We start from the raw sequence: 12,570 nt of genomic DNA on the forward strand, positions 1-12,570 counted from the left end.
GCCCCTGCAATTCCCACGGCTGCCTGGGATGTAATTCACCCAGACCAGGGAATTTGTCTGTTTTTAAGCTTGACAGAGTCTCCACTATCTTCCCATTTCCTATGTCAAACTGTACAAGTTCCTTACAATCACCGTTCCAAACTTAGTACCAACATCGTCCTTTTTCCGAGTGAAGACCGAAGACAGGTAGTCATTCAACATCTTTCCAATATCCTGCGGCTTCAAGCACAGGTTACCCTCTTCATCCCTAATGGGCCATACTCTTTCTCTGGTTAACCTCATTCCTTTACTGTATTTATAAAAGTCATTATAACTTATGTAGCTGACTTGTTCCCCAGTCACCTCTCTATTAAGATGGTTGAAGTGTCAGAGAGTAAAATTATCAACACATTGTTAAAATTGACTTTTCCAGATGGACTTTAGGCTATAAAATTGTTTCCTCCATCTCCCCACAAACAACCTTCGCACATCCTGATTGCAGCTTTTCAAAAGTGAATATCAGTTCTACTTTATTCAAATTGTTTCAAATGCTGAGTTTTCATACATTGATGACATTTATGGAATATTTTGTTGTTTTCCCTTGTGCGTTTAATAATTCCATTTTAGCCATGTATCTTGTTGGTTTTAAACCTGCATTTATCATAAATATATTCCTTAAATGTTAAGCAGAAGTGGCACAATGTAGTTCACAAATCACTTTTCCCTCCTTTCCTTTAAAGGAGCATTTCATTTCAAATTTCCTACTACAGCTAGCCCAAATGAGATGAAATGCTCAGCAGATATAGAATTTTGGGAAGAAACACTTTGTTGCTCATTGTATTAGCATGTGTCCACAATATCACACCACATTGGTTTGCTATGTTGGGACAACAATTTAGCTCATTAGCATTTGTTTTGAGTTAATGTGTTCACAACTTTTTTCCTATTGCATTCCCTGAAACAAATAGATGTGACAGTGAGATCAGACACTCTAATTTTGGACTGTTCGAAATGTACTACAACAGAGAGCCCTACACCGATTGTCTCAAATGAGTGGCCAGAAGGTAAATCAATGCTAATTTGAAGCAAACTATTGTTGAGCTCTTCAGCTACTTTATGTTGTATTACTCGTTTTCCACATATAAATTTGCCAATCATGGGAAAGGACTGCGAGCAGTTAAGTAAGTTACTTTCTTTGAAGATTAGAACTGATACCTACAAATCAAGGGAGGGCTGAACAAACATGCCCTTCCTAGGATTTAACGCACAAAGTCTAGGATTTAATAAAATCTAGGATTTAACACATAAACACCAGCTAGTCACTTGGTGTAGTACACATTCAGTAATACACATGGGAGATTATTTTTATATTTTCATGAAGAGATACTATATCACCCTATAGATTCATGTAAAAGATTAATTTTTTGAAACAATCTGTCAAAAGTCATGGGATTGACTTTTATATGGATAATGTTTTTCACGTGCATAGATGATTTGGGCCACATTGAATGGGCAAGATGACCTTGAGTAGCTACGGAGCTGAGGCATTGCCAAATAAATTTAAGTAGTTTTTAACATATTATAAAAGGGAGTCGATGTTTATTAAATAGACCTTTCAAATCTGATCCTTTTCAATATTTAACTATGTATAGCTGAAAGAAACCTAAGGCAGCTATGGCATTTGTACTGCATTTTATAAAGATATCCTTCCTTTGCTGTTGTTTTTGAGTGATATATCAGTAACATTGCAGTAGGGTCCAAACAATATTCTCTCCATTTTAACAAATAAAATAAATCCATTATAATCTCAGCTACTGACCATCACTGTAATAATTTCTTTAACTTTTCTAATTGCTGGATTTATTTTTTGCAATTCTTATCCATATTAAGATGTATTTAGTTAGTTTTGCTCTTGCTTTTTCAGTTGTAGCCAAAGCAGTTAAAGCAATTGCTTCTCTCTTCCCAACCCCACGTATCCTTTGATTCTGAACTTTTCATGCCTTAATCCCAAAAAAAAACTATGGTCCACTTTTGCATAAGGCATATGAGAAATTATGTTTCTTTAATGCCAAAAATCATGAGATGAACTTTTACATGAAGGTTGAATTTATGCAATACACCACCGTTAAACTGTGGTATATTGTATAAATTGAGTATATGCAATATAGCACAGTTCAAATGTTTAGTTGAAATTTGTAAGTGAATGTTACAAACCATTGTCTGTAGTGAGCACCCTCATCACTGTACAGTCACTATACAGCTGTGGTTTATCGCTCATAAAATATTAATTTACATTTTTCCATTATTCCTGCCCACCCAATGTTAACTGCTTCATCAGAAAGTAAATTGGTTCAAGTGGACTTTAAAGATTCCAGAGCATCTTTTAAGAACAGTGATTTTCTCAGTGTCTAAATCAACATTACATTTCCAACAAACAGCATCAAAGACTTCCAGATTAATTGGTTATTTGTTTCAATGCTATTTAATGGGCTTAACATGCTTACTTAGGTTGGCCACATTGAATGGACAAGGTGACATTCGGTGACTGAAAAGCTACAGTATTGCCAAATTAATTTACATACTTGGAAAAGGGTGCCAAAGTCTGCAAAATAAAATTCTCAAATATGGGACCTCAACCATGCAGAAGAATAAGGGTAGCAGATATTTGAGAACACCATCATCTGCAAGTTCACCTCCAAGCCACATACCATCACATTTCGAAATGTGTCACTATTCCTTCACTGATGCTCTGTCAGGGTCTTGGATCTCCCTCCTTGACAGCATTGTGGGTATACCTTTGCCAAGGACTGCAAAAATTTTTAAAAAAGTTCACCATGACCTTCTGAAGGGCAGGTAGGAATGGGTAATATATATTAGTCTAACCAGTGATGTGAACATGCCAGGAATGACTAAAATACAGTTTCAAAGTACAGTACAGTTTCAAATTGTGTGCAATGGGCCACTTGGCATGTGAACCATTTTACATATCTTGAGAACCTCTATTCAATAGCATCAGACATAGAAGACAAAATGCATAATTGCCACTGGGTCAGCTCAGCCTTTAACCAACTGAAGATAAAAGTACTTAAGAGCCAGAACCTCAAAGCTGAGGTGAAAGTCATGGCAACAATGATCTCCAGGCTCTAGTATGTGGAGACTTGAGTAAGCTGCAACAAGCATCTCAAAGCACTGGAGAAGCACCACCAGTGATGCTTTTGCAAGATTCACAGAGGCAGGCATAGGGGTCCTTGGTATGTATGTTGTGATGAAACTGTTCCTTTAACAAGGTTATGCTGTCTTTGACTTTTTTTCTTGAGAGGTCATAAACAACGCAGACTTCAAAATGTCTGGGGGTTGAAGGGTTTTAGGGCCAATTTGATAATAGCTAACAGATACTGCCTTGGGAAGAAGGCTTTCAAGTTTTAAAAGCAAACACATGTACAATGAAAGGGGAGTGGCTAGCTCAGCTTTTCTCTTGTTTGGTTTGGTTTTTAGCAGTAGTGTGGAAAAAGCTGCTGGACCCAAAGAAAGCAGGTCCAGGCTGGTACTTTGTCTCTGACTTCTTTCTTGTAAAAACCTGTGTTTGATTTTACTTTATGTGGCAAGGGGTGTTTGTGGGGATTGTTGCAAGTATTTGGAACAGCATCATTAAGATGGAATGATCCATTGGGTTTTCAGAGAGATTAAGTTATTCCGTATTTTGTTTTCTGTTGTTTGTGCTTCATTCAGTAATCTTGTAATTAAATTCTGTTTTGTTTAAACTAAGTAGTTTGACCAGCTGATACTCTCTGGGAATATCCTCTTAACACCTGCTTAAAACAACGAGCAAAGTTAGGGCCTGGGCTACCTTCTTGAAATGTTTTGAGAGGGTTTGTCTGGTTCACAACAATGTCAAAAACCTACCTCCAATAGGAAACTGACTAAAGTTCAGACGTTTGTGGACATTAGTCTTAATTGAAGCGGAAGTGGATTTTCTGTTCAGTTAGTGGTCAGAAATGAAAGTGGATCAGCTGAAGTGTGGGACTCATCTCGACCCTTCATTGGTAGCCTTCTCTGAGATCACTGGTTATTCTGAGAGAGATCTGTGGTTTTGGATCAATGTTTGCCACTACACACAAGGAAATGAAATAGCACGCAGGAACTGGAGATGTTGCACTCAGGGTTGACAATACGTTTATCACTCACTGATCTGCATCTGTTGCTGGAGGCCATGAATGAGAAGAAGGAAGTTCTCTTCTCAGAGGATTGCAGAATGAACCACTTTATTATGCAGCAGATGCACCTTGCTGTGGAATCCAACAATCTTGCTTACTGCTCTTTGTGATACAATGCCAATTGAAGAATGACCTCTTGAACTGACAAAGTTTTCATGCTGATTCTTCCCCTCTCCAGTGATGGGTTGTTGCAACTTTTTCTTCAAATGAGTAAGCTTTTTCAACTCTGACCAGTCTTTACCCTTACCTGCTAAAACATTTGTGTCTTCCTGACTTTCACCCAGTTAGTCTGAGGCTGGTGACTTCCAAACACCAGATTTGGAGATTAGCCTGAATGATATGAACACTATTTCTTTTGGGTCTTATACTTTTGTATTGTGGAGCTCATAAATGCACAACATAGAATGGTAATATGTGAATTTTCAAACTTTGGTAAAGCTGCAGAGGGGAATGACCAGAACTGGTTCGACAGCTCGGTTTAGGTTTACTTACTTTAGAGACATACAGGCCTTGAATCGATATTATTTTTTTATGTAAGAGTTTGGACTTAGCGTGGTTAGGTTATTAGAGATAAATAGAGATGGTAGGATTGGAAAACACGGGTGTATGTTATTATTTGTGGGGATGAAGATTGAAAGATCCATGAACTTTGTTTGCCCTTTTATGTTAAACTCTGTTAGGATGAACGCAAATTTGGATTGCCTTGATTCCCCTGTATTTGTCTATGTTTCTTGTATTAGTCACAACAGCAAATATTGACTTTGCCTTCCTTTAATTTCATTTAAGCTATGTTTATTTCTCACTTTCTATTTTACTCTGCAGAAGAACCAGAAACTGAACCTGCAGTAACCTGTGAGGAATTAAGAGCCAAGTTAGAAGCACAGATAGCTGCTATTGCATCAGTACATGGTAAAATTGAACCTGAAAAGACTGAGACACTAGTTTCCAAAGGCACAGGTAAAGTTGCTAATCAAAGTGTTTTAATTTGCAGCTTATTAACCAGCAAAATAATATTAAATTGGTTAGTTTTATTACCATGTTTTGAAATGGTTTATAGAGTTAGCGAAAACCCGCACCATTTTATAGTGAATGTAGTTGGCAGGTACTGTTATTCTCAGGTTGACTGTATAATCAGATGTTTGGTGATGTCTGGGAGCAGAATTATCAAACTAATTTTTTTTGTTCATTTCTCCAGTTGCTTCATCGGTGTAAACCAATTTTGTCCCATTCTACTCAGCAACTTCACATGACCAGATTAAAGCTTTTCAAAAATAATTGTCAGTCCCGATTTGTTTACACTGTTTTGTGCTATTTTTGTTTGTTTTGAAATTGGTACAGTAATTAGAAATCACTAAAACATTAGCTCCAGGAGGGAACATTTAATCTGAGTCTCTTGATTCATAGGATATTACTATTTAAAAACTTGAATGATTGAGATTTGTACAAATGATTTAACTTTAGATCATTACTGTACAAGGTCATCACTTGATTCACCCACACTTCAGAGTTGACCATTGGGAAATAATGATCAATGAAATGTTTGTCAAAGGTCTGCACTTTCAAAACTAGTTCTGTGTTTATTGGAATAAATTAGCAGCCAGGTTTCATGTGCATTGCAAGCAGGAGGAGAGGCTGAATAATACTTCAGAATTGGCAACTGCTCGTGATTTCCTTGTGGTAAAAACAAGGACTGCTGATGCTGGAAACCAGAGTCGAGATTAGAGTGATGCTGGAAAAGCACAGCAGGTCAGGCAGCATCCAAGGAGCAGGAAAATCGATGTTTTGGGCAAAAGCCCTTCATCAGGAATAGAGGCAGGGTGCCTGCAGAGTGGAGAGATAAATGAGAGGGGGGGTGGGGGTGGGGAGAAAGTAACCTAGAGTACAATAGGTGAATGGGGGTGGGATGAAGGTGATAGGTCAGAGAGGAGGGTGGAGTGGATAGGTGGAAAGGAAGATAGGCAGGTAGGACAGGTCACAAGGGCAGTGCTGAGCTGGATGGTTGGAGCTGGGGTGAGGTGGAGGAAGGGGAAATGAGGAAACTGGTGAAATCCACATTGATGCCATAGGGTTGAAGTGTTCCGAGGCAGAGGATGAGGTGTTCTTCCTCCAGGTGTCGGGTTCTGAGGGAGCGGTGGTGGAGGAGGCCCAGGACCTGCGTGTCCTTGGCAGAGTGGGAGGGGGAGTTGAAATGTTGGGCCACAGGGCGGTTTGGTTGATTGGTGCGGGTGTCTCGGAGATGTTTCCTAAAGCACTCTGCTAGGAGGTGCCCAGTCTCCCCAATGTAGAGGAGACCGCATCGGGAGCAACGAATACAATAAATGACATTGGTGGATGTACAGGTAAAACTTTGATGGATGTGGAAGGCTCCTTTGGGGCCTTGGATGGAGGTGAGGGAGGAGGTAAGGGTGCAGGTTTTACAATTCCTGCAATGGCAGGGGGGGGTGCCAGGACGGGAGGTGGGTTGTTGGGGGGTGTGGACCTGACCAGGTAGTCACGGAGGGAACGGTCTTTGTGGAAAGCGGAAATGAGTGGGGAGGGAAATATATCCCTGGAGGTGACGGAAATGTCTTTGGATGATGTGGTTTATGCAAAGGTTGGTAGGGTGGAAGGTGAGCACCAGGGGGGGGTTCTGTTCTTGTTATGATTGGAGGGGTGGGGTTTGAGGGCAGAGGGGTGGGATGTGGACGAGATGCGTTGGAGGGCATCTTTAACCACATGGGAAGGGAAATTGCGGTCTCTAAAGAAGGAGGCCATCTGGTGTGTTCTGTGGTGGAACTGGTCCTCCTGGGAGCAGATATAGCGGAGGGGGAGGAATTGGGAATACAGGATGGCATTTTTCCAGGAGGTAGGGTGGGAAGAGGTGTAATCCAGGTAGCTGTGGGAGTCGGTGGGTTTGTAAAAAATGTCAGTGTCAAGTTGGTCGTCGTTAATGGAGATGGAAAGGTCCTGGAAGGGGAGGGAGGTGTCAGAGATGGTCCAGGTGAATTTAAGGTTGGGGTGGAATATGTTGGTGTACTTGATGAATTGCTCAACCTCCTCGCGGGAGCACGAGGTGGAGCCAATGCAGTCATCAATGTAGCGGAGGAAGAGGTGGGGAGTGGTGCCGGTGTAACTACGGAAGATGGACTGTTCTACGTAGCCAACAGAGAGACAGGCATAGCTGGTTCCATACGGCCCTTTGGTCTGGAGGAAGTGGGAGGATTCGAAGGAGAAATTGTTAAGGGTGAGGACCAGTTCAGCCAAATGAATGAGGGTGTCAGTGGAAGGGTACTGTTGGGGACGTCGGGAGAGGAAGAAACAGAGGGCTTGGAGACCCTGGTCATGGTGGATTGAGGTGTAGAGGGATTGGATGTTCATGGTGAAAATGAGGCGTTGGGGGCCAGGGAAATGGAAGTCTTGGAGGAGGTGGAGGGTGTGGATGGTGTCTTGAACGTATGTGGGGAGTTCCTGGACTAGGGGGAATAGATCAGTGTCAAGGTAAGTGGAGATGAGTTAGGTGGGGCAGGAGCATGCTGAGACAATGGGTCGGCCAGGGTGGTCAGGCTTGTGGATCTTGGGAAGGAGGTAGAACCGGATGGTGCGGGGTTCCCGGACCATGAGATTGAAAGCAGTGGGTGGGAGCTCTCCTGAGGTGATGACGGTCTGTATGGTCTGGGAGATGACGTTTTGGTGATGGGGGGGTGGGGTCATTGTCAAGGGGGCAGTAGGAGGAACTGTCTTCAAGTTGGCATCTGGCTTCAGCGGTGTAGAGGTCAGTGCGCCAAACTACCACTGCACCCCCTTTATCTGCAGGTTTGATGGTGAGGTTGGGATTGGAGCAGAGGGAGTGGAGGGCTGCGCATTGTGAGGGTGAGAGGTTGGAGAGGGGGAGGGGGGTAGACAGGTTGAGGAGGTAAATGTCTCGGCGGCAGTTGGAAATGAAGAGATCGAGGGCAGGTAATAGGCCAGCACGGGGTGTCCAGGTGGATGGATTGTGTTGGAGGCGGGCAAAGGGGTCATGTCCATCAGTGAAACCAGAGCATAAAATGTTGTTCAGACAGAGTTCAGGCATATGCCTTTGTGGTCAGTTTTATTCCAACTTGAACATCACCAGCATCAACACCATTGCTTAGTTGTTCCCATATTATAAAATGGTTAGGTTGAACATGCCCTGCCGCTCAAACCCCAATGCTTTAGATTTTGACTCAGCCATCTCTCGAAAGTTTTGTGTAAATCAGTCTTTGGTATAATAATTCTTTGTTTTCAATTGTTGACTTGCAAATAGCTAAATCCACTGTTATCAATGATAAAAACAGAGATTAAATATTGGCTAGACAGAATCCAGTCAGTCGTCAGTTTTATTCCAACACCTATTTCTTTTAATCAACTTCATATGGAAACATGTCTCTGGTAGGGTTCAGAGGTAGGGATAGTACAACTGCATCATAAGACCCCTTCCCCATATATAAAAGTATATAGAAGCAGAAGTAGGCCATTGAGTCTTCTCCACCATTCAGTTAGATCATGGCTGATCTGACCAGCCTCAAATCCACTTTGCTGCCTTTTCACCAGAACTCATGATTCCCTTACAGAATAAATACCTGTTTATTTCAGGCTTGAATACACCCAATGACACAGCTTCTACAGCTCTCCATGGTAAGGAATTCCACCAATTGCATAACCAGCTGTCTTAAATAGGTGAGGTAAAAACAATGACTGCAGATGCTGAAAATCAAATACTGGATTAGTGGTGCTGGAAGAGCACAGCAGTTCAGGCAGCATTGTATCCGTTCCTGCACATCCACCAATATCATTTATTGTATCCGTTGCTCCCGATGTGGTCTCCTCTACATTGGGGAGACTGGGCGCCTCCTAGCAGAGCGCTTTAGGGAACATCTCCGAGACACCCGCACCAATCAACCAAACCGCCCCGTGGCCCAACATTTCAACTCCCCCTCCCATTCTGCCGAGGACATGGAGGTCCTGGGCCTCCTTCACCGTCGCTCCCTCACCACCAGACGCCTGGAGGAAGAACGCCTCATCTTCCGCCTCGGAACACTTCAACCCCAGGGCATCAATGTGGACTTCAACAGCTTCCTCATTTCCCCTTCCCCCACCTCATCCTAGTTTCAAACTTCCAGCTCAGTTACTGTCTCCTTGACTTGTCCGACCTGCCTATCTTCTTTTCCACCTATCCACTCCACCCTCTCCTCCTTGACCTATCACCTTCATCTCCTCCCCCACTCACCCATTGTACTCTATGCTACTCTCTCCCCACCCCCACCCTCCTCTAGCTTATCTCTCCATGCTTCAGGCTCACTGCCTTTATTCCTGATGAAGGGCTTTTGCCCGAAACGTTGATTTCGCTGCTCGTTGGATGCTGCCTGAACTGCTGTGCTCTTCCAGCACCACTAATCCAGTATTAAATAGGTGAGGCTCTACTCTTGAGATTTTTCTCCTCTGGCCCTAGTCTATCCCATAAGGGGAAACAACCTCTCCACATCTACCCTATCAAGCTCCCTAAGCCTCCAGGTTGCATATAAACTGGGATGATTATAGGCTGAAATGCACCCAATCAAGTTCTCACCCAATTAGTTTATAACCATCTCTGTTCCACGTTACCTCTGCATCCCTATCAAATAATGACATTAACTTCAGGATATACTAATAACTAATAAATTTTAATTTTTTTTTGGTGGTTGTTCCCAGTTATAAATATTTGATTGTTTATAAAGTTACGAAGGTAAAAAAATGTTCTCATTTATAAGTTTATTCAATGAGTTTTACAGAGATTCTAGGTTTCTCCCCACGTTTCCCCAAATTTAGTTATCTCAGCCAAACCAATGGTGAGAGCCCAACTATTGAACCCAGAGTACTGGGTTAAGAATCATGAAATTCTAGCTAGTATTCCTTCTTCTGTTGAAATTTTCAGTAATCACAGAGGGGAAATGTGGTAAGGTTAGCATAAGTATGGCGTGATCTCTCCCTCAGAAGCAAAATGAAGCTTTCTTTCACGACTGAAACACCAAAATTGGTTACTATCATGCAACCCAGCAAGGAATCAACTGTAGTTAATATACATCCTTCATAAATCAGAATAGATTACGATAAAAGTAAACACAATGGACTTTGATGGTTTGTGTGCATTTCAATCAGATAACATTTGAATAGAACTAGCAAACAAACTAGCTCTACCAGTCTCTAGACATACAAGTTGATAGGATATGAATGAAAAGAGCTTGTGTCACTGTGTTGCACCAGCTGTGTATTTCTTCACACCTTTTAGGTTTTACATTTATTTTCCTGTTTTCCCTCTTGCTGGTAAGATGCTACCGAATGCTTGGTTTATCGATCTCCACCAACTGCTGCTGACAGAGACTTAAAAAAGAGATCAGTACTGCAGGCATATCCTCCGCTACCAAAGACCCCACCACCAGATATTGCAAGTAGTACAGTCACAGGTAATGACCCCCAAAGAAAAATGTTGTTGCATGTGTTCAGTTTATGGTTTACCTGATTAACTGACTTAACAGCAAGCATTTAACCTGTATATTGCAATGTTAACCAGTGTTATATTTGACTGTTGGATGGTACATAATGGTTCAAAAAAATTGCCAAATTTTGAATTTGCAGAAAACTACTGAATATTCATAACCATTGTACTGTAGAGAGGCAGAATGATTTTGGAATCTACAAAATGTGCCTTTCCAGTTAATTTTAATTCTGGAATCAAAATGCCTTCCTCAAATTTACAGGTTTTTTTTGGGAGGGAGTTTTGATTTACAGGTTTTGCTAAACACAAATGGCTATAATATAAATAATGACTATGAATAAATTACTCCAATGTTAATTCAGTAGAACAGTACCAAGTTTATTTTTGTGTTCAAACTAATTTTTTGTGCTTTTTTAATTTAGTTAAAGTTGCCCTACTTCCTACTGGTGATGTTATGACTGTGGCACTCCCCATCTGCCTTACAACAGGGAAGCTAAAAGCACGATTTGGAAAAGAGTTGAAAGTACCAGCAAATAAACTGGAAATAACATGTGACAGTAAGGCTGAAATAATGTGTGACAATATATGTGTTGACTGAACTGTTATCTGATGCATTATTAGCCATGGAATCTTCTAGCCTGGTGGTTAATCATTTTGTCTATCAGGTTTTGTCTCATTGTTTTTACTAACATAAACCACCTTGTCTCAGAAATTGCTTCCTCTCCAAATATTCTGAATATTACAGTATTTCAAACAATTTCCATTTTGAAAGTACTTAAGAATTCTCCTGGAATGTCAGATTGTAGAAGAGAGTTCTACGTTCTAAATACATGCAATGTAATGATTATCTTAACTACCCATTCAATTCTTTTTGTGGTCACTGTAGATTTCCACTCTCTCATTTACATTTCGCAGGTCAACCTTCCATTTTCCTCATGCCTCTCACAGGTCAATAACCAAACCTTTTGAAGACCACTGTTTAAAACTCCAACCCTTTAAATCTGGGTACATAACTGTAACGCCAGTCACGGGTAAGATGCTCATAAAAGTGGCAGTTATTCTGTCCCTTTCTATCCACCCCTATCACCCTTGTAACATTCTGTAAAGCATTTCTGTGTGAACAGAAGTACAGATGAAGTCAGGCCAAATTAAATCAACTTGATTTGAAATGTCAAGTGGAATGCATGTTACAGTCTTTTTGGTGGATTTGGACTATTGTCAGTACAAGGCTTTTTTCAGCATGTTACCAGCTATACTGGATCTTCAAATTACACTAGAAGTATGAGATCTTATTAGCATAGATGTGCAGCTCTTCCATCCACTACCTTACAGTCTGTAGAAACAGATAGGAATTGATTGGTAAGATAACATCCTGGGTTGACCTGCCTGTAGTGCTACCAACATGTAATGTGGTCTCAAATGCTGATTGTGACTGTTGACACAATTGTTTTGAAGTGTGGTCCATAAGATTTTGTTAAGTAATTTCGTTGCTGTAGCTAGTCTTAAAGGTGATCAGTAATTTTCAAACGTTCTGGCTGATACTAACCCATTGAATTCTGACAGGGTCAGGCATGTTAGTAATTGGATAATGGAAATCCATTGCCACGATTGCAAAGGACGATCGTAGAGTAGTGGAATTAGTGGATGGAATTATTTTCCCTATCTGATTGTGGTGAGAAGGAGAATTAATTAGGCCCATCTATTTGACAAGATGTCCACACCTTCTTGCCACCTCACTTACTATGTTCTGGGCAGGAAGGTCCTTTTAGAGCTTTCTCAGTCTGCCAGTAATTAAGATGCTTAAGTAGTCAAGTGATAGCCACTTAAGTGCCTCAACTCATCACCTCTCTGATTTCTTGCCTTTGCATTGGGTGGGAAAGTTTTCCAACAATGAAACCAGGATGG

At 41.3% G+C, this 12,570-nt stretch overlaps 1 protein-coding gene across 3 annotated transcripts in view; it reads left to right on the forward strand.

Moving 5' to 3' along the window:
• iqub (IQ motif and ubiquitin domain containing) overlaps positions 1-12,570 on the forward strand; it is a 52,978-nt gene that overhangs the window by 15,724 nt on the left and 24,684 nt on the right. For 2 of the 3 annotated variants that reach the window (XM_072552675.1, XM_072552676.1), the window contains exons 6-9: positions 948-1,043; positions 5,016-5,150; positions 10,499-10,633; positions 11,088-11,222. In XM_072552675.1, coding sequence (XP_072408776.1) covers positions 948-1,043; positions 5,016-5,150; positions 10,499-10,633; positions 11,088-11,222 — 501 coding nt within the window. The remainder of the gene's footprint in view (positions 1-947; positions 1,044-5,015; positions 5,151-10,498; positions 10,634-11,087; positions 11,223-12,570) is intronic. The other variant, XM_072552677.1, reaches the window with a different exon arrangement.

The sequence above is a fragment of the Chiloscyllium punctatum genome, chromosome 32 (genome assembly GCF_047496795.1).
Source record: "Chiloscyllium punctatum isolate Juve2018m chromosome 32, sChiPun1.3, whole genome shotgun sequence".
Lineage (NCBI taxonomy): Eukaryota > Metazoa > Chordata > Chondrichthyes > Orectolobiformes > Hemiscylliidae > Chiloscyllium > Chiloscyllium punctatum.